This window comes from Lynx canadensis, chromosome D1, assembly GCF_007474595.2.
Source record: "Lynx canadensis isolate LIC74 chromosome D1, mLynCan4.pri.v2, whole genome shotgun sequence".
Taxonomy (NCBI): Eukaryota; Metazoa; Chordata; class Mammalia; order Carnivora; family Felidae; genus Lynx; species Lynx canadensis.
In genome coordinates this window covers 107,789,656-107,811,034 of record NC_044312.2, presented here as the reverse complement: position 1 = coordinate 107,811,034, position 21,379 = coordinate 107,789,656, and the positions used below count along the sequence as shown (strand labels likewise).

At 56.8% G+C, this 21,379-nt stretch overlaps 2 protein-coding genes and 1 long non-coding RNA gene across 3 annotated transcripts in view; 1 reads left to right on the top strand and 2 right to left on the bottom strand.

Annotated features, from left to right (window-relative positions):
* The window catches only part of FERMT3 (fermitin family member 3), a 19,352-nt gene extending 13,425 nt beyond the window's left edge, over positions 1-5,927 (bottom strand). The window contains exons 1-6 of the mRNA XM_030333886.1: positions 5,797-5,927; positions 5,048-5,220; positions 1,954-2,187; positions 1,605-1,724; positions 1,349-1,517; positions 1,023-1,125 (exon numbers count right to left, since the gene is read on the bottom strand). Coding sequence (XP_030189746.1) covers positions 1,023-1,125; positions 1,349-1,517; positions 1,605-1,724; positions 1,954-2,187; positions 5,048-5,207 — 786 coding nt within the window. The 5' untranslated portion in view covers positions 5,208-5,220; positions 5,797-5,927. The remainder of the gene's footprint in view (positions 1-1,022; positions 1,126-1,348; positions 1,518-1,604; positions 1,725-1,953; positions 2,188-5,047; positions 5,221-5,796) is intronic.
* On the top strand, positions 5,797-12,319 carry LOC115526511. Its single transcript, XR_003972614.1, has 3 exons — positions 5,797-5,880; positions 11,714-11,717; positions 12,300-12,319. It is a non-coding gene; the product is annotated as an uncharacterized LOC115526511 (long non-coding RNA).
* Positions 8,258-21,379, bottom strand: STIP1 (stress induced phosphoprotein 1). Its single transcript, XM_030333887.1, has 14 exons — positions 21,275-21,379; positions 17,864-18,073; positions 17,233-17,374; positions 16,232-16,373; positions 15,111-15,279; positions 13,898-14,024; positions 13,703-13,805; positions 13,320-13,440; positions 12,566-12,662; positions 12,083-12,207; positions 9,846-9,882; positions 9,539-9,642; positions 9,157-9,329; positions 8,258-8,746 (listed from the first exon to the last, which is right to left on the bottom strand). The coding sequence occupies exons 1-14, from the start codon at positions 21,281-21,283 to the stop codon at positions 8,674-8,676; spliced, it is 1,632 nt and encodes a 543-aa protein (XP_030189747.1). The 5' UTR covers positions 21,284-21,379; the 3' UTR covers positions 8,258-8,673.

The following is a 21,379-nucleotide window of genomic DNA, read 5'->3' as shown; positions in this document are numbered from 1 at the left end:
TGAGTTGACCCCTAGGGTATGCTCATTCTAGGTGCGGTGTGGAGGGTGGGGAGTGCGCCAACCCACGTGACACAGACGAAAAGCAGGTGGTTTGGGATTTTCATTCAAGGGACTGATGAACGGGACGGGACGCAAGATGGATGAGGTGGGAGGGAGGGAGGGAAAGGGAAGGATCCAGAATGGTGTAAGTGCGGCCTTTCGTAACGACTCCATGAAAGGTGGGAGGATGGCTGAGGAGTGAGTTTCTGGGCTTGCTGACCCCCAGAGGCTGCGGGGACAGGAGGAGACCGGGGCAGCCCGGACAGGACATCTGGAGACACCCCCCCCCCCAGCCCGCCTCGCCCCAGCTCCCAGTGAGCAGCGGACAAACAGTAGGTGTGCTTCCACTGTGTGGATGGGGACAGAAGCCGCTAGGACAGATTTGGCTGAGGAGAGAGAGGGAGTCCAGGAGCACCCAAAGGAAAGACTTGGAACCAGGAGGCAGGAGTCCGGGGAGCAAGGACACTGAAAACAGCATTTAGAAGTTCTGCAGTAAAGGGTGGGGGTGGGGGGGCAAGAGAAGGGGTCACAGGTAAGGGAGCACGTGTGGGGGCCTGACAGTTTCTGAGAGGGACGCATGGAGCCCGTCGATCGCTGGTGGGGACGGCGGGCAGGGAGGGGGAGACACACGCAGCCCCTGCCCGCCAAGCCTCGCCCCTGCCCACCCAAACCTACAGCGTCACCGCTGCCAGGAAGCCTTCTCTGAGTACAGGTGCCAGGTACCTGCCACCGGAGCAGGCTGCTGGGGGCACTCGCCGCTGTCTACACTGCTCTGCGGTCATTACCTGCCCGACAGCCCCCCGAGAGACAGGCCTGACATCGGTCCCGGCTCAGCACCTTGTTGGCGGAACTAATAAACAGGAGTGTGGATTGGCAGACGCCCTAGGAGTCTCTCGCGTTCCCCGAGCCCAGACCCCCGACCCTAAATCCCCATGTCTCATCGACCCAGCCCCCCCCTTCCCCCCTGCCCCGACCCAGCGCACCTTGGGATCCAGGTCGAAAAAGCTGTAGTACTTAAAGCGAAGCCAGAGCATGTCCCCCGCCTTGACACCCTGCTGCATGAGGCACCGCGACGAGTCCAGCCACCTGGCCCACAGCACAGGGCAGAGGTCAGGGCTGAGGCAGGAAAGCTTCCGGGGCATGGTGGGGGCTGGGCAGGGGGCTTGGGGGCAGGCACGCATATAAGAAAGGCCCGGAGACAGGAGGTATGGATTTGGGGTAAGGATACAGGGGAGGGCATGGACCTGGAGGTGGGAGCCCGGACACAAGGGGACATGGCTCCGGGGCGCAGACCCGGCCAGCCGTGCACCTGCTGTGGAGCTGGGTCTTGTCCAACAGGGAGCTGGGCCGAGGCAGGCGCTGCAGCACGAGGGGGTCCGGCGGTGGCTGCGGCCGGCTCAGCATGTGATAGCAGGCCTCGGTCTGCGCACTGTCTGAGAAGTGGGCTGGCATCCCCCGGAACAACGCAGGTGCCACGCCTGGAGGGCAGGTCGGGGTCAAACAGGCCTCAGGGGCCCCGGCGCCGGTGCCCAGCCCCCCGGCCTGCCCCGGCTGTCTGTGCTCACCCCCGGCCAGGACGACCTTGGTCAGGTCATACAACTCCTCTTCCGGCTCCTTCTCCTTCTTCTTCTTCTCCTTCTTCTCAGGAGCCCGGAGCAGAGACAGTTCCTCAGCATGCCGGATACCTGAGGGGAGCTGGGACCTCAGCAGGGGCCCGGGACCTGCCCCGTGACCTCCCGCTCCACTCCTGGGTACTTTGGGGCAGGTCACGGCCCTGCAGGCGGGATAGGGAACAGGACCGTAAGGACAAGGTGACAGTGACTGGGCCTTGTAAAGCAGGGAGACCTGGCCCCTCGCAGGACCTTGCAGGGTGGAAGATGGGGGTGGGGGGTGGGGAAGCAGCAGGGGACTCACTGAGGAGGCGGCAGATGGCAGCCACCGCCTGGAAGAGGGGCTGGGAGAAGCTGGCCCGGAGGCGCACGGCGCGGCGATTGGGCAGCCGCAGGATGATGGGCCGGTGCTGGGGTCCGAAGAAGAGGCGGGCGTCAGCCAGGATACCGTACTTGTCCAGTGTCCAGTGGGTCTGCAGCAGCCACTGTCTTTTCTGTTCCCACCAAATGGCGTGGTCTGACCAGTCCTGCTTGCGCTCTGGGGGGGCACGGGGGAAGGGGATGTGCATCAGCCGCGGAGCACAAGCGCGGTCCCTCCCCGGCCCAAGGCAAGGGCGGGCCAGGCTGGGTTGGCTTGGGGTCTAGGACTGAGGTCACGGCGGAATAGCTCTTTGCTGGCTGACCCTGCTCATTTCTCCGGGCTCAGTCGCGACCTCACTTCCCAGGGGAAGCCCCCCGACCCAGATCCAGGTGCCCCGATCTTAGTGCCTCCAGCCCACTGGGCTCCCCCACCCCCCCCATCCAGCACCTCGCCGGCCTTCCTGGGAACCCAGGAGGCAGAGGCCCTGTTGGACTGGAGCCTGGGACTGTGCCCGGCACGCGGCAGCGGGCACTCCGGAAACATTTCTTGGTTACGAGCTCTGTGACCTTGGCCGAGGCCTTAACCTCTCTGGGCCGCAGTTTTCTAGCTCGTGAGATGTGGGCAGTCATCACTCTGAGCCCGTGGGCACCGAACGACGCCTGCGCAGTGTCTGTGACGTTTGACGCAGGCACGTGAATGCCGACGAGGGAGGACACGGTCAGAAATGTGAAGACTTCTCTCGTGCTGCAGCTGGTGACAGGGGACGCATCTCCCTCCAGGACGGCGAGCTGAGGTGTGGTGAGCACAGGGGATGGGCCCAGCCCTCTAGAACGTGCCCAGTCCTTCCTCGCCAGCGGCGCAGGTCTCCTCTCCACCCACACTGGCCCCTGCCCTCCCTCCAGTTCCCTCCTTAGTGTCACAGAGCTGCTTAAATGCAAGAGATTCTCTGGCTCCATCTGGCCCACCTCTCAAGACGCTTGAGCCTCTGCTCTCGCTCTGTTCTTGGCTTTGTGGCACCCACTCCCCCACCTCCTCTTGCCCTTGGTTCGTGTTTTGTCCTCCTTGGCCCTTTTATCCCGGCCCGCCCCCCGTCCTTCCCTGCTCCAGGTCCCCGTCCTTCCCCAACCACGGCCTCTTTCCGGGGCTCGTCTAGTCCACAGCTTCGTCTTCCTGCTCCGATCCCCAAACTCACGGCACCTCAGGGTCAGGCCCTGCCCCGTGCCCCAGGCCAGAAACCCACACGCCCACCGGCTTCGGCCATTCCAGAAACTTGTTCACCAGGCCATGCGCCTGCCTCTGGGGCAGAAATGCGGCGACTCCGAAGCATTCGTGGTGGGTGAAACTCACTCTGTCTGATGCTGGACAGAGGCTCTTCTCCCCGCTTGCTGACTTCTCAGCACGGGTGACAGGACCTCCCTGCCAGGCCTCAGCTCTGTCTCTTTCACTTTTAGCCTCCACATTTAATCGATGCCAATCTCACCCTCCTGCCCATGCTCACTACCCACGGTAAGAGGCCTTGTCTCCCTGCCTCCAGCCCACCCCCTACCTGAGGGGCCTGTCCACGTGTGAGCCTTAGCCACTGAAAGGCCCTTCGGTGGCCACTTTCCACCTCCGGGGTAGTCCAAACTCCTACCGGCGACCACCCCAGTCTCTTCTGATCACACTCCGGGCGTCCTCCCTGGCCTGGAGGCCCCAGTTCGGAACACCCCCATGCTCCAACATCACTCCTTGCCCTCCCGGTGATGGGCCCCCTGTCGGGACTCTCCTGGGGTGTCTCCCTGTCCTGGCTCCAGCCCCCGTGCCGTCTGTCTCTCCCCCTGTCCTGGCGGCTGTGGGGTCAGTCTCACCTGCCGGACCACACTCCAGGTGGCACGGGGTTTGGCTGGACTGAGCCCCAGTAGACATTGATACACTAAGGAATGAGCGGGATTAGGAGGGGTGGGGACAATGTCCCCGTTGCGGGGGACAGGAGCCGAAGGGATTTTCCCCGGTGGGCCCAGCAGTGCGTGGAGGGATCAGGTCTGCCTGTCTGTCTGTCTGTCTGTCTGTCTGACTGACTCCTCGTTGAGGCCTCTTGCAATGCTCGCGTGCCCCGCCAGGAAGCCGACCAGGTCTTCCCTTGGGGCCCCGTCTCTTCGCCCCCTCTGCCTTGGCTCAGCCCGGGCCCGTCGGCCTCTTGGTCTGACACCCAATCTCCTGAGGGACCCTCTGTTCCCCACTTCGGCTTTCACAGCCTCCTGGGTGCTGCCTGTTGGAAGCCCCCCCCCCACCCCGCTACCTCAGCCTTGTGGCCAGGCTGTCCCCGGGGCGGGGGGCCCGTCCGTCCACAAGCCAACTCATCTGCCTCCCAGGCTGCACGTGATGGGGTGGCTGGGTCTGAGGAGGCCTGCCCGCCCCCCCCCCCCCACTACCCGCAGGTGGCCCAGGCCCCAGAGGTCTCCTGGCTGAAACGATCATGGGCCTGCCTTCCCGCTCTGCCTTTTGGGGGTGTGCCTGCTGCCCGCCCAGGAAGGGGCAGCCCCTCTCCCCAACAGGGGAAGGGGACGAGAAGCCCCCATGTCACTAGCCCCGCTCCTCTCCACGCCTGCCTGGTACCACAGGCTGCTGTGCTGTAACTTCCTGTGGGGGCAGGGCCTTCCCACCCAGGCCAGGCCTGTCACCAGCCTGCTGAGGGCTTCCGCCCTGCAGAGAGGGTATGGGAGCGGGCCTGGTCTCCCCTCAGACCCTGAATGGCACCTCTGCCTCGGCCCGGGCAAGGCCCCTCTTGCCCCTAGGAGTGGGCGAACGGACTGGGGCCAGGTCTGCTCCCTGGGGACTTAGCAGAACCAGCTAGGGTGGGAGGAAGGGAGGGAGACTGCGGGAGGGAGGGGAAGTTGGGGAAATGTCTTTTTTGGAACCAGATGATTAAGGTGGTGCCTGAGTCACTGCGGCAGGGTTATCGAGAGCTGCACAGTCAGATGGCCCGGAAGTGCCCAGGGACCCAGTTATAGCCGCCCCATGGTGCTGAGGTCAGCAGCGGGGGCAGCGGTTCACTCACTAATCTCCTCCACGATCTTCAGGAGCACCCCGCCGATGTGCGACTCCCCCGTGACCCGGAGGGTGACTGACTCGGCCTCCGGGTCCTCCTCTCCCACAAACACCCGCAGCTCCCAGGACGAGTCGATGTAGTCGCCGGTGGCCGTCTTCATTCCCGCCATGGCTGCGGCGACTCTACGGAGGGTGGGAAGGAGGCAACGTGGGCAGGGTGCCGGGGCCTGCTAGGCTGCCCGTGTTCAAGTCCAGGGGGCCCCGTGGTGACCTGGACAGGCGGCCAGTATGTCATGGCAGCATCACGGGTCCAAGACACGGGTGCCAATTTGTTCCAGGCAAGCCTCAGGCCCCCTCGCCATTACCGGTGGTTTAGCTGAATTGGTGTTGTCCGACCCGCTCCCACCTTCCAGATAGGAAGACTGAGTCCGGGTAAAAGTAAGAAGGGGGCTCACCCAAGATCACTCAGCTTGAAGCCAGCGCCCGGCACAACCCCTCTCTGCTTCCCCGGCTCCCATTTTGCCCCCAAGCCCACCCTGGAGGGGTGGCAGCTGCCCACCCTGGAGAGAGTTGTGGACCCAGGTCAGGAGATACGTCCAACCCTGGCCCAAAGCTCAGATCCAAACATCCCAAACCAGCCGCGGCCTCTTTAGGGTGGTGGAAAGTCCAGAGTGTCCCGTGGAGAGAGGCATGTGGGCAGAGGGGCCGTAGGAGGGTGAAGGAAAGGGTCCCTGGGCCTTCAGCCGCGGCCCCACTTACCTTGCCTGGTAGGGTTTGGGGGCTGCAGGTGTGGTGGCTGGAGTACCGCCCACTCCCGGCCTCAGTCTAAACACCTGCAGATCAGTGAGTGCTTCCTTCCCCCTCTTCTCTGTCTCTGGAGCTTCCTTCAGAGGGCAGCCCCTTGCACCTCCTTATCAGGAGTGGGGCGGGCTCAGCCCCTCCCCAGGGCGGGCTGGCGCTGGGTGCAGGAAGCGAGTTGCCAACATGTGGAGGGTTCCAGTTGGGGCCCCACCTTTGTTCCCAGTGAGCACAGGAAGCAAGGAAGGAATGGGCCCGTGCCCCCTGCCCCCCCCGCCCCCCCCCCCGCCCTCCGCCACCACGAAGTGTCCCTCATCTGGAGGGAAGCTCGGTTCAAACCAGAAAAGCCACCAACTCCTGTTTCCTGCACGAACCGTCCCCTGTAGGAAGCCATCTCCCATCTCCAGCCTGTCACAAAGTGGCGGCCTTTGGGCCATGAAACACCACCGGGCTGTCAAGAGAGAAAGTCATGCCATTGAAAGGATCGGATCCGGGTTATTTAGGAACCTGGGAGGTCAAGCAAGTTCAAGCCCTAGAGGTCCCTTGTCACCACAGACCCTTGAAGAAGACTCCGAGGGGGAAACAACTTTCTTTTCTGGGCCCCCCATAAGAGCCTGTTTTTAAACATGTAAACCTCAGAGCCGTGCAGGGGAATGGCTGAACAGAAACTGGCCCCTGGTCATTCACCACCTCCCCACCCCACCTCCACTCTGTCCCTCTACATGTGATGCGCTTGATCAGTAACCCCCAAGGGTCCCTCCTGTCAGGCCCCTACTCAGATGTGACCTTGGAGGGTCCCATCATCTGCACTGGGATGTAAGCTTTTTTTTTTTTTTTTTTAATCTTTATTTTTGAGAGACAGAGCGTGAGTAGGGGAGGAAGATAGAGAGGAGGAGACACAGAATCCGAAGCAGGCTCCAGGCTCTGAGCTGTCAGCACACAGCCCGACGCGGGGCTCGAACCCACGAACGGCGAGATCACGACCTGAGCCAAAGTCGGACACGGGATGTAAGCTTTAGGCCTTGTGCTCACTGCTGGCTCCTGGCAGGAATGGAGCCTTTCTAGAGAGAATGGGTTTGGGGCCGGAGGGAACAGAGCCTCTGGTCAGTGGCGCCGCAGTGCAGCAGGGCGCCCGCGGAGATGAGGCCCTTCCGAACTTGCCACCCAGATGGAGGAGGGGGGCCTGCCGGAGATTCCCAGGGGAAGGCCAGTGTATGCAAAGTCAAGGCAGCAGGAAGTGCAGCCGGCTGCTGGCCTCAGCAGCTTCCTAGCTCAGAAAGCTGCTCCGTTGGAGCAAATGAGGAAGTTTCACTCCCACCCTAGTCCGAGGTTTTAGAGTTTGCTGCAATCACGTTCAAGTGGAATTAAAAGCCTACTCGAAGTTTGGTTAAGAGCAGTGAGGTCTTTTTTTTTGTGGTTGCCAAATGATCCTTTATTGAAGGATTTTCCTTCGTAGTTCTCGACTAGCTGGGCATCCCACCCCTGCTGACGTCATCTATGGTGTCACGAGGCCCTCGACAAGGCCGCTCCCACGGGGCAGTCTCCAGCATCTCAATGGTTCCATTGAGTTCTCTAGCTAAAGGCTGGTGCCGTATGCTGGGCACTGTTGACAAGCTCATCGCAAGTGAGTATTTTGACCATGCTTCAAGTCTTCCTGGTCTCCTGGCAGCTCCTTGGAGGCTCTGATCAGGGCAGCGGCAGAAGGTACGCCCTGGATCAGGGGCCTGTCCCCAACAGTTTTACTGTCCTCCTCAGGCCCTTCCAATCACTGGCTGCCTCGGCAACGTCATCACGGTTTTTCGTGACAGTGGGGCCAACTGACAGCAGGCCGGGGTGGATGTGGTATCCCCAGCGGGCACATCGGGTATAGGATTTTGATCTCACTGGGGTTGAACTTGAGGCAGCATGGCGGAAGTGGCAGGTGCGGGATGAAACCCGATCTGGAGAAAGGTGCACGGGGGCCTCCTCCGAGCAAAGAGCCAGAAGTGAGAGTGGGGAGTTCTCTCAAAACGAAAACAGAGCAGCTGACAGATTGGGTCTCCCAAGAAGGTGGTCCAAAGACTCTCATACCGGCAAACATTTTTTGCTCTTGCCCGGGAGCCGGTGTTCTCTCCATCCAGCTGGTTTCCGGCAGAGATTAGAGGGTGAAGAGCGAAACAGCACAGGAAATTACCCGAACCTCTGGAGTTGGTGCCCTTCTGGATGGGGAAGCACCCCACCCCCCAACCCTTTCAGCTGGCGTGGGGCGACAGCGCCACCTAGTGACCGAAGCACGGAGGTCACCCAGGGCGGCCTCATTACAAAGAGGCTCTGGTTCCCAGTCAGCTCACACTCCCACCTCTCCCACACTCCGGGTGGGAACCCTGCGGGACCTCGGCCTCAAAGTCATTTAGCAAAACAAAATTACAAGGACATAACAACGTATAACCACGCCCGACTGGCTTGTTTTATTGGAGAAGGGACGTGGAGTTAACAACGTGAAGACAGGTGGGAGCTGAGGTCGGGAAGAACACCCTCCCCTCCCTGTACGTGCCCACTGCCCCAAATAAAAAATAACCAACTATGGGAGAGCAGCCGAGACAGCGACTGAGGGCGGGGAAGGGAACACGGAACCCGAGGGCGGCAGAAGAGACCATGCGTGTGCTGGGAGGGCCCAGAGGCAGCGGCGGTGCGAGTAACGTGAGTACGAGTCTCTGTGTCTTCCACGTGGGTCTATATAAATATAGAGACAGAAGTCGTTCGCTTTCCCCTGCTCTCCCCTCTGCTCGGCGCGGCTGGCCGCGGTCCCGGCTCCTCTTTCCACACGAGGGCGAAGGGAAGGGGATGACGAGGAAGTCATCACCGAATTGCGATCAGACCCACATCCATCAGCTTCTGGATCTTCTGTGCTATTACAGGATTCTTTAAGTGTCTGATGGGGAAAAAAAAAAACCAAGTTAGGTGAAATGAGACTTGACCTGAAAAGGGCTTTCTGCTCTCGAAGCCACCCCCATGCGACCCCCCCGAAAGGCGCCAACAGGAGGCGGCTGAAGGGTCTCCGGAGAGGACCGTTCTGTGAAGGCCCCGGCCCCGCCCGGCAGGAGCCCACGGACACAGCTTTCAGCCGAGGCCGCTCCGTCTTCCCGCCAGGCGGCTCCAGCTACCGTGGCCGACGCAGCAAGGAGGCCCTTTGGGCTCCCCGCCAACGGCCCCGCCGCCTTTTCGACGGAAGAGAACACACGGCGGCCGCTCGCCCGGACCGATCACGTCCCTACCCACCTTGTGCGGCCGCACCTCTCTCCACCTCGTCCCCCGGGGCCACCTCCGCCCCCCTCTACTTACTCGCTGAGCGCCTGGGGGTCCTTCTGCATCTGTTCCAGGATGAGCCGCATGGCCGGGTCACTCATGATCTGCTGCACCTCGGGGTCGGCCATGGCCCGTCGCTTCACGTCCTCGGGGCTGTCGTGCCGGTTGTACTGGGCCATCATACAGCGCTGGTACCCGTCTGCCGCCTCCTGCGTCCCAGCAAAGCCAACAGGGGAGGGCGTTAGCACTAACCGGGTCACCGTTTCAGCCCAGACAACAGAGGAAACGGAGAAGTGGGAAGTCAGAGAGAAGCGGGCAAGAGGAAAGGGTCGGTGAAGAAACACCGAGAGGACCCGGAGGAGGACCGGAGGCAGGGGAGAGACTCCCCCCCACCCCCGGAGGCCAGAAGCAGCCTCACCTTACAGTTGGAGTCCAGATCTAAGGCCTTCTGGTAGACGTCCATGGCTTTCGTGTAGTCCTTCATCGCTTCCAGGGCAGCCGCTTTCCGCGTGTACCCCTTGACTGCGGACAGACGGGAGCGGTGAGGCGTTTTCCAGAACGGGGCTCCAAGGGACACCACTCCCACCCTGTCTGTCATGCGAACGCCAACATCCTTTCCCCCACCCCGCTGGCGCCGCTGGCTCCTGCCGCAGGCCCCTCTCTCGGCCCCTCTCGCGCTCTCTGGGCCACGTCCAGGGACGGAGAGGGAGCGGGAAAGCACTTACTGAAGGTCGGCTCTAGCTGGATGCATTCCTCACAGTCCTGGGCAGGAGAGGAAAGGAGAAAATTAGGCTCGTTCCTTCAGATAAACTACCCTAAAGCAGAATGATCAACAGAACTCTTCGCCTGGCCCCACGACAGGGTTCTTTCGCATCCGGCGCTTCTGTTAACCCGGGCATCTGGGCCGTTTCACAGACGGCCCAGCCGAGGCGGCTGGGAGAGCAAGTCAAGCAGAACCACGAGGGACGGCCATTCCAGACTATGGACCGCCGACCCCACCTAAGGCGAGCGGCCTAAACTCTTCAAAAGGCTGAGATTATGGGAAAAAATGAAAAAGTGGGCAAAGTTCTCGTTTGAGGAACTGAAGAGGACATGACAACCAGAGGAAACACACAACCTGGACACGGGCAGCTTTCAAGGGGATTTGGGGGGAAATCTGAGGAGAGGACCTCAGCAGATGGCCCTCTGGCCTTCAGTCCACGACCAGGCGGTGCGACTGACACCGTGACTGGAAGGGAAGAATCCTTTCAGGAAAAGCACACTCAGGAGCGCAGAGTGCCAAAACCTAGCCTACTTCTTTTCGCAGATGGTTCCACGAAAACGCATCCCTACTTCTTGCCAAAAGAGGTGGAGGGCACACAGACGTTCTGGCTATTTCTGTTTGAAGTACCTACAAGGTGGAAAATCCCAGCGAAAAGAATGCAATGCGGTAGAGTTTCAACACCCCGGCCCGCTTGCAACTATTCCAGCCAAAAAGCTAGATCAGAAATGGTTCCGTTCACTGTTCCCCTTTGTGTAGCTGGGGGAGGACGTGCTCTTCCTCACAGGCAACTGCCGAGGTCCTGCACTTCGCAAACCAACCTGTTTTTGACGTTGCCCTTGTACCCATACGGGTGACCTTTCGAAGCCAGGCACAGGCCCAGAAGTTAGTGGCCTCAAAAAACAAAACCCGTGTGTGTCTCTAGATGGGTCACATTTTGTCACCTTCCCAGAAGATGGTCCGGGGATGGACCACACTTTAAAAATCGTCTAGCCTCCCTCTCTCTGCCCCTCCCCCACTCACACTCGTCTCTCTCAAAAATAAACACTTAAAAAAAAAAGGAAGGGGGGCCTGAGTGGCTCCATTGGTTGGGCCTCCCTGGTTGGCTCAGAGGTCATGATCTCGCGGTCTGTGAGTTCAAGCCCCGCATCGGGCTCTGTGCTGACAGCTCGGAGCTTGGGGCCCACTTCGGATTCTGTGTCTCTTTTCTCTCTGCCCCTCCCCTGCTCGCGCGCGGTCTCTTGCAAAAATAAACATAAAAAAAATTCAAAGTCATCTAGAGAACAGTTTAGAAATCGCCAACAGAGGTACAGAGCAGGTCATGTTCAAGAGAGCAACGAAGATTTCCTTTCCAGCGTCGACATCATCACACGAGACCATACTCAATATGCCCGAGAACAGCAGAGCTGCTAAGGGAGCTAATCAAAAAAGGACCAAAGATGGCAAAGCTTCTGCGGGAAACGATGCCACGGCTCTTCAGTATAAACGCACACATAATTACAGGCAAACAAACACTGTGCTGCCCCAGGATGCAGCACCACCGCTGGGAGAGGATGCCTAGAAGATCAGAAAGCGGGGTACCTGTGCGAGGTAACAGTACTCAGCCTTCAGGAGGAAAGAAACACGGACACCTGCTACAGCACGACGCTCAGTGAAATGAGCCACACACAAAAGAACAAATACTGGATGGTTCTACTTACAGGAGGTCCCTATAGAGGGGTCACATTCAGAGAGCCAAAGAGTGGAATGGTAGCCGCCAGGGGTCGGGGGAGTGGGAGTTAGTGTTCAAAGGGTGCACTTTCAGTTTGGGAAGATGGAAAGGTTCTCGATGAGGAAGGTGGCGATGGGTGCACAACAATGGGAATGGACTTGACCCCAATGAACTGAACATGTAAAGTGTTAAAAAAAAAAAAAAAGGGAGAGGGGGGAGGGGAAGTGATGGGGAAGAAAAAGAGTCCATCATCGGCGAAGATGGAAACGGATCCACGTTTCCAAATATTCCCAACCACACTAACAACAGATGGGCCAGGACTGAGCTAGCACACGTCCAGCATCTTACAAACCTCACACGCATGGCACCATCCCTCTAAGATCAAAGTAAGAACATCAAAAAGACGTTGACGACGTGAAAAGAGAAAAAAACGTTCCTCACGCACAGATTCGCTGCCGTAACAGGCACCGCACACGCCCAGATGTGCCCACCTTGAGCGCCAGCTGAAACTCCAGGAGTTTGGTGTAGCAGGCGGCTCGATTGCTGTACAATTTGGCATCTTTTGGGTTCCGCTTGATGGCTTCTGTGTAATGCTTCATGGCCTGGGGATAATCCCCTGGGAAAGGAAAGAAGAAACTTTTTTAGAAAGCAAAAAGCCACCCTCCTCCCCCACCGAGGGCATTTAGCTGGCAGTCTGCCAAGGCACAGAGAACACGTCTGCATCACTCATCACTCATCCAGAAGCTCTGTCACCTGAGCTGGAATGTACCTTTAATGTTTATTTTTGCACAGTGACAGAGCGCAAGTGGGAAGGGGCAGAGAGAGGGAGCGACAGAATCCGAAGCAGACTCCAGGCTCTGAGCTATCAGCACAGAGGCTGACGCGGGGCTTGAACTCATGGACTGTGAGATCATGACCTAAGCCAAAGCGGGACGCTTAACCGACTGAGTCACTCAGGCGCCCCTGTAACATACCTTTCTGAAAACATTCGTTGCCTTTGTTCTTTTCCTCCAAGGCCAGGTCGGGGTTTATATAGGCCAGCCGCTCTTGCTCCTTCAGAATTTTCTCCGCCTAAGAAAAAATAATCCTTGGAGTAATCATTTACACTGTTGGACACCTAAACATTGGACTAAAATAAGGGTCTGATTCAGATTTTGATTTGCAGAAAGTACCGTCAGCAACATTTTAGTTTTTGTTCAGAGCATGCAACTCTTCATCATCTTGGGGCTGGGAGTCTGAGCCCAGGTCAGGTAAAGAGATTACTTACTTAAAAACAAAAGAATTACACCTTCCTCATCATGAAAACACACAGTGAAACGATGAGCAGTACTGACATATGCTTGGTACAAGATTAAGCGTGAATATGAGGCATGTGTTAACAGCACAATTCACTTTCTGACCCGTCTTTTTGTGAATAAAAATCGACCCCACTCCGTAATTTAGGACAACTGGCATGATAACACAACGCTTTGGTTGTGTAAAATAAAAAAAAAATCTTAAGTCACAATAATAACCCTAAGCGCACTGACCTTCAGTAAAAGGTTACGATCTTGGCCGACAAAAAGGACAGCAAAAAAATCGCGGTTACTCCTTACACGTTGTCAAGTGACAAGGACGAGGTATAAAATGACCAAAGACACGACTTAAAAAAAATCTTAACGGTTCATTATTAAACGTAATGCTACAGCGGATAAGAAATACCAGGCCCCGTATTCTTTCCCTACCCACCTGTTGGCATTTCTTGAGCACATCCGGGGTTCGGTGCTCTGCCAAAGACTTGTTGTAGAAATGGATGGCGTCCTTATACTTTTCCTCTTTGAAGTACGAGTTGCCAATTCGAGCATAAGCTCTAACGAAACAAGCAGAAAAGGAATGTGCTGAGAGCAAAGCAGAGACAAGGGCAGCTCCTGGAGAGAAGCCCCCCGCCCCCACCCCGCTCGGACATCACACCCTCCAAACACCTCTTGTCTGGACGCCTGTGGCCTCCCGTCCAGCCCACGGCTTACAGAGCAGGCGGTGTGGCCAGCAACCCTCCTCCCCACGCAGGAAAACTTAGGTCTTGGACATCGACCCCCCACACCACTCGAGGTACCGCCGAAGGTCGCGCGTACTTGGCAATCTGTCGATAGTCTTCTCGGTTTTCTCGCCCCACTTCGATGGCCTTCTCACAGAGCTCCCGGCATTTACTGTAGTCGCCCTTCTCGAAGTACACGGCTGCCGGGCAGGATGGTTAACGAAGAGTCAACCCGTGTCCCTCCCCGGGACCGCCCGACGACAACGCACTCACCCCTCGGCCTGGGCCTCACCTGCTTGATTGGTCATGTAAGTCATGTTGGTGGGGTCCAGGTCCTTGGCTCTGTCGTAGTGCTTCAAGGCCGTGTCAAAGTCTTTCTTCTTGTAGGCCTCGTTCCCCAACTCTTTTTCTTTCAGCGCCTAGATGAGGTGTGGAAGGAGCACTGAGCAAACCGAACGGAGGCGGCAAAGAGCTTGCGACCCGTCACGGGCCGAGCAGCGCGCACGACTAGCCTTGTGTGCGGGAGCACGGTCCCCGCGCTGCGGCCACTTCTCAGCCAGCTGCAGGATTAAAGGCAGAGGGCTGTTAGAACGGGACGCTAATGGGGTGCTTGGGTGGCTCAGGTCATGATTTCGCAGTTTGTGAGTTCGAGCCCCGTGTGGGGCTCTGTGCTGACAGCTCAGAGCCTGGAGCCTGCTTCGGATCCTGTGTCTCCCTGTCTCTCAATGATAAACATTAAAAAACAAAAAAAGGAAAAGAATGGGATGCTAAGGTCTCACCTCTGCCTCCTCTAAAACTCCCCCTTTTCTATCTACTCTCCTGGATTTGGTCAGAAAATAAAGGGCTTTTTCAGGGGAGAGAGAGTCCCTCCGACCTGAAGCAAGTTGGGAGAGAACAGCAGTTTTCTACCCGGTTTGACCAGGGGATGCTGACAAGGGTCTGTCCCCAGGGCACGAGTCTCAGCACGGCGCTCCACCGCCCACACCACAGGGCCAGCTTCCAACTTCGAGACACCCCGAACAACCGACGCTTACTCATGTGAAAGCGCTTAATTTGGCAACAATCTGTTGTTCCTGATAAGAGAGGAAATAAAATCCCCCAAGCACACGCCTCCCGCTCTGGAAGCCAGTGTCACTAAGTGGACAACTGTCAACTACACACCACGTCCAACCAGAAAACAGAGCCTGAGAACGCGCGTAGACGACATCCTTCTGGGTCACAGCAAGGACAAGGGTCACCCAAAACCTGACCGGCTTGCCCTGACCCACACCCACGCTGGTGGCACGGGCGCAGCTCCGGGGACCACGGAAGGGCAGCTCGCGCAGCCACAGGTCCCACACGCGCCGTGCTTATGAAATCGCTCGGAAAGGGAAGCGTTTCACACGCCGACCGCTCCGACGGAAAACAGTGACCCAGCGCTCAACGACGACAGCCGCCCCCGCGTCCCGGACGTCCTGTGGACAACGCTGTTCGAAACGTGCGAGAGGAAGGAGGAAAAACAAGACCTGCTTCTTATTCTCTGGAAGATCTTCTTCCATCGGCTCTGGCTTGGTGTCCTTCTTGGGAGGCGGCGGCGGAGGCGGCGCGGCCACTTCCTCGTCCTCATCCATGCTGCCCAGGTCGACCCCCAGCAGGACGCTGAGCGTCGTCATGATCCGGGGATCCTGCAGTTTCCTAGCAGTGGTTTAAAAAAAAAAAAGAGAAGAGAAAAGAAAAGAAAAGCACAATGATTTATTATTTCTCCTCACAACTGATTTTAGTATTAGGTTTTCAAATAAGAATTCAGTGCAATAACTCTCATCCCTCCTTTGGAAACAGTGACTTTTTTAAGTTTGTTCGAAAGAGAGAGACAGAAGGCACACAGGTGTGCGCAGGGGAGAGACACACAAGGAGAGAAAAACCCAAGCAGGCTCCGCACCTGTCAGCACAGAGCCCGAGGCAGGGCTCGAACGCACAACGCCGGGATCACGTACCTGAGCTGAAATCAAGTCAGACGCCTGACTGAGTCACCCAGGCAGCCCTGCCCACAACGGAGCTTAAACCCACATTTGCCGCTAAACCTCAGATTACCGTGTAAGAGAGCTGCTCACCCACAGAAAAAACTGCGAGATTCTGCACCAGCCATGAGGTACCACCGGGGAATACTCAACCCTTCAAAAATCCATTCCCGATGAGCTAACAGATGTCAAATTTACTTCTCGAAGCCAGGAGACACAAAGAGGGACGGGATCTCAGGAGTCAGAGATTCAGTCACAAATACCAGTATGACTAAGAGACGCATCTTTACACCTGACACCCTCTTCCACCATGACCTTCCGCTGCAACATCCCAGGAGACAGCGTCTGATATGTATGGAAAGGATAGACTTGGCGCCAGATCAGAATTATAGGAGAGCAGCAAAGAGGCACTTGAAGGTTAGGAATGAAGATTCCAAATTATTCCGACACGTGTCCTCTTTAACCCTTTCCAGAAGGACAAACCAACAAATACCTACCGCTCACTGGAGAAAAACAAAGGCAGAAACCCTGCTGTCTGAGGAACACCTCTACACACACACACAGGATCCCAGAAAAGAAGTACCACGTTCACACCCATTTCCAGAGACAACAGTGCTGTCTCAACTTACGTGCCCAGGTCGGACGGTTTGCTTCTCAGTTGTTCTATCAGTTCCCGGTAGGTAGGATCAGCGAGCAGTGTCCTCGTCCTGGGGTCGCTCTCCAACTTCTGGTACAGATTGGGCATGTTGAAAGGGTTCATGAACTTCCTCTCTGTTCCGAACAAAGGGAAGCACATGATGAGAAGTCAGTTCACTTGAGTTTTATGCCCCCTAGCCCACCAGACATTTGGAGGGAGCCTCGAAGTTAATCCCATTAAAAAAATTTCAAGGTGTGTTTTGGGGCGCCTGGGTGGCTCGGTCGGTTAAGCATCCAACTTCGGCTCAGGTTGTGATCCCATGGTTTGTGGGTTTGAGCCCCACACTGGGCTCTGTGCTGACAGCTCAGAACCTGGAGCCTGCTTCGGATTCTGTGTCTCCCTCTCTCTCAAAAAGTAAACATTAAGGGAAAAGAAAAAAAAAAAAAGGTGTGTTTTGTTTCTGAGACAGAGAGCGAGCTGGGGGAGGGGCAGGGAGCGGGGGAGGGGGAGAGGGAGGGAGAGAGGGAGGGAGGGAGAGAGGGAGGGAGGGAGGGAGGGAGGGAGGGAGGGAGGGAGGGAGAGAGAAAATCCCCAGCAGGCTCCATGCTGCCCATGCAGAAACCAACACCGGGCTCAAACCTACAAACCGTGAGACCACGACCTGAGCAGAGATCAAGAGTTGGACTTTTTTTTTTTTTTTAACGTTTACTTGTAATTGAGAGACAGAAAGAGAGCATGAACATGGGAGAGAGAGACAGAGGAGGAGACACAGAATCCAAAGCAGGCTCCAGGCTCCGAGCTGTCAGCACAGAGCCCGACACGGGGCTTGAACCCACAAACAGTAAGATCACGACCCAAGCCGAAGTCGGACACTCCACCGAGCCACCCAGGCGCCCCTGAGAGTTGGAACGTTTAACTGGGCCGCCCAGGTGCCCCAAAGTTAGTCCCGTTAAAAAAAAGAAAGAAAGAAACCAACAGCGTACTGGGGCCTACCTGCCAACCGGGCCTCCATATTCTGTAAGCCCTCTTTGAGCTGAGGATTATTTGCTTCATGTTTTAAACCCTCTTCATAGGTTCTCTTGGCTTCTTCAAATCGGTTTAAGAACTCAAGAGCTGCTGCTTTTCGCGAATAGCCCTTAAACCAAAAAGAAAGAACACGACAAAATAAAGAACACCTAGGAGTCCAGAAGACGAACTTCAAAGAAGCTATTTTACGCTCCCTGGGACAAAATGGATATTCACGTGAAGGCCAAAGGAAAACAGGAGGAGAAGCACGTAACGCCAAGACTGAAAGCCGTAAGGATCCAGCCACATCTCAAAGACGCTCACCCGCCCCACCTCGATTCATCTTCCGACCCAGTGTCGTCCGCTCCTCTGGTGGCATTTTCTTTCTCAGTAGCGCCAAAGATCAGACCTGCCTTCACAACTGACGGCACCTCGGATGTGACAAGTGCCACGACTCTGAGGAGCATCCTCCAACCGGGAGGACAGCGGAGGGGCGATACACTATGCAGTCTACTGGGACGGGCAGCCAGCCGGGTCGGGAGGGCCCAGTATTTGAAAACAGCACGCCAAGGAGGCATTTCTGTGAAGCGTCAGGAGCCCCGGTCCACCCACGGCTCACCTTGCCCCAGTCGGGCTTCAGGTCCACGGTTTTGCAGCCATCCTCATAAGCCTTCTGGTAGTCACCTTTCTTGGCGTAGGCCGCTGAGCGATTGCTGTAGAGCACGTGGTTCTGGGGATCCAACTTGATGGCCTCAGAGTAGCACTGTAACGCATCATCGATGTTGCCAGCACTCAGGGCCTTATTGCCCTTCTCTTTCAGCTCGTTTACCTGAGGAAAGAAGGAACCAATGTAGTTTCTTCCGTAACACACTATTTGTTGTTACGCTATTTTTTCATGTTTTTCCTAGTTCTTGAGAGAGAGAACGTGCGTGCGCAAGCGGGGAGGGGCAGAAGACCCAAAGCAGGCTCCATGCTGACAGCAGTGGGCCCGATGTGGGGCTTGAACTCACGGACTGCAAGATCATGACTTGAGCCGAAGTTGGACCCTTAAACCGACTGAGCCACCCAGGTGCGTCGGTCCCAATTTTTTAAAAAATTTTTTTTAATGTTTATTATTTTTGAGACAGAGCATGAATGGGGGAGGGGCAGAGAGAGAGGGAGACACAGAATTGGAAGCAGGCTCCAGGCTCTGAGCTGTCAGCACAGAGCCCGACGCGGGGCTCGAACTCACGGACCACGAGATCGTGACCTGAGCTGAAGTCGGACGCTTAACCGACCGAGCCACCCAGACGCCCCATCCAGTCCCAATTTTTTAAGCGACACTCATACTTCGGTGGTCAACAAAAAAGATACTTTACACACCGAGAGAAAGAAAGCGTAAGTGAATTCATTTGCCATCTCCCACACCTTCGGGTGGGGCCCACAAGAAAAGTAAGTAACCAGGAAAAGCAGGCTGACGCCTCGCTCTCCGCTGGCTCCAGTTCGGAGGAACGCGCGTGGCAGCCACTCTTTGCTCAAAGCCTCCACCTGGGGCTGACGAAGCCACTCTAGAACACACTCATGAGCTCCTTTCGTGGAAAAAGAAATCCACTGGCACGCGGATGCCAAGAAGCCCAAACGGTAAACCGAACACAGGCCTAGCGGCCTAGTCGGTCACTCCTCGAAGAGACCATGGCGAAGGGAGGAGCAGGAGTGTGCAGGGACACAGGCCCCCCCCGCGAGAGACCTGAAGGCTTCGCGATGGCTTCTTGGGAGCCTCAAGATGCTTACCCGCAATCAGAGGAAGAACCTATTTCCATTCCCAGGTGGGGTAACCCATCACAACGTGGTAGAGCTAACTCCCCAGATCAGTTTTTGCCGCGTTTAATTATTACTATAAAAGATACACAAGATAATAACAACCTACTTGCGGTTTAATCCCCTACCCTCTCAAACGTTCAGAACGTGGTCCTGATTATAGGGCTTCTCCTACACCATTCTCTCTCCAGATCTATCATCCAGCCATGAGCCAGCACGGACTGATGCAAGAAAGAAGTGTTAAGGGAAACACTTCTGGAGCCTCGGGGCAAACCGATTGGGAAGTTCCCTCCATCAGCCAGAGATGTGAGAGAGACAGCCTTGAAAAAGGAAAAGTCCGGCAAACAGGGCCAAATCTAGCAAGGGATAAAAATCTTCGAACCCGGGAAGGAGACCAGAAAGCAAAAACTTAAAAAGCTAGTATCAAGCCGCAGCTGAGAACGGCGCCATGGAGTTCTTGTCTCTCCCACAAAACACCCCTTTCCACACGGAGCACTGACCAGCAGGTCAGGAAATCAAGCCTGCAGGTGGTGACCAGCACTTTAAAAGATCAGGTAGGATAGAAAATACCAGCACACCAGGCACATGATGGCAAATGCCATTATGCTAAATAAACGCGCTACACGGTCGCAGGTCCAAACTGGGTCTCGGGTACAAGGTGTATTACCCTGGGATTTATCTGAAAAGCGCGAAGTTTAAAACATCAAAACATGAAAAACTGGACACTCAAATGCCTCCACCTTGGATTATTTCCTAAAACTGAAATCCGGATCTCCAAGCTGAAGATGAAAACCAAAGGCAGAGGCGTCGCATGTCCAACCGGCCCAGGAGAGCAGGTCCTGACACACAGAGGTAAACCGCCAGGCTGCCTGCACTACAATCACAAAGTTGCCGTCCTGACTTCACTCGTTCATTCACGGTCTGCCCCTACTATGTGTTTTAGCTCTATCTAGTCTACCTACAACGGGTGGTGCGATTTTAAAAAGTTTTTTTTTTTTTCCTATTTTGACAAACCCCTTTAATTGAAGAGTGATGTATTTCTCATTCCAGAGCTCATTTTCTTGTCCATACCTCAGTCTGTTTAATCCCAGATGCAACTTTACTATCCCAAGTGAGCAAAAACTTTTTAACCCCTCCATTTCCACTCTTTCTTAATTTACCAAAGAGGCTCCAGATCTGGTTAATCGTTACGCTTCCGCTGACCGTTTCCGACTGAAAATCTCTCCAGGCTTTTCACAACCTGCGGGCTGCGGAGGATACAATTAAGCCACCGAAAAGCAACCAGCCGCGGTTACAAACTCGGTCCCCTAAAAACGAGCGGGGCAAATAACTTACTTCTTGCTGCTTATCTACAGAGCCTACTACACGAGATTTTCTACAGCGACCAATTCCTCCTTGGGTAACCAGAAACCAACTTTCCAGAAATATCAGCCTTCAGCTACTCTCGAATCACACACACACCCCAAAACAGAAAAAAGAACGGGAGGAGCCACACATCTCTCTGCAAGACGCTGCTAAACCTGGACTGGTTCTAAGGACTTTCGCCGCACCGTCCCTTTCCTGCACCAGGCAGGTAAGTCGGCCCACTACTCTTCAAACCTTCCATCAACGCTCTTCCATCCCGGCCTTTCCAGATGCAGGAAAAGTAGGATGTGCTACCTGGCTACTTCCAGTGTATTTCCGTCCCCGCTCCCTGCATCCCTCCAAGTTAACTGTGACCAAGTCCGGGTGGCTTCTCCGTCGGCAATCCCCGCTCTCCCGGGTGGCGCATTCCCTGGTGTGCACCCGGTCCCTCCCGCCGGTTCCGAAGCCCCCCGCCCACCTCCATCCCTCCCAGCGCCGCCCTACCCACCGCCCCCCCCCCCCCGCCGGCTCAGTCCAGGGCCACCTCCCGGGAGGCCTCCGGGGCCCAGCCACGGCCTCTCTTCCCGCCGCGGGCCCGACTTAGAGCCGGACTGTCGCCGTCCCCCGGTTCTCCTCGCCGAGCCGGCAGGCGACGGGCGCTGAGTGGACCCCCGCGCCCCCCGCGGCCCGGGCCTGGCTACATTGCTCACCTCCCGCCCGGTGGGCCGCGGCCCTCACGCCCTCGCCTCCCCAGCTGCTCGCCCGGCCCCAGGCCGCCGCCCCGACCGCCTCGATTAGCGCCCGCCCCGCTGCCGCTCCTCCACTCGCGGCCCGGCCTCGGCCTGTCCCCGAGTGGCCCCGGGGCCTCGGCCCGCCCCTCCCCCTTCACCTGCTCCATAGCCCAGCCAGGAACCCCGTTGAATCGACTCCGTCCGCTCCGCGTTCCCAACCGCACGCGCCGCCTTCTGGAACCTACTAGAAGCTGCCGGGACCC

What these genes read in the sequence shown, in the direction of transcription:
- STIP1 (XM_030333887.1), bottom strand. An exon ending in TGCTCAAGAAATGCCAACAG is followed by an intron (nt 12,663 to 13,319) that starts GTGGGTAGGGAA and finishes ATTTTTTCTTAG; the next exon opens with GCGGAGAAAATTCTGAAGGA. An exon ending in ATCTGGACTCCAACTGTAAG is followed by an intron (nt 9,330 to 9,538) that starts GTGAGGCTGCTT and finishes GCTGGGACGCAG; the next exon opens with GAGGCGGCAGACGGGTACCA.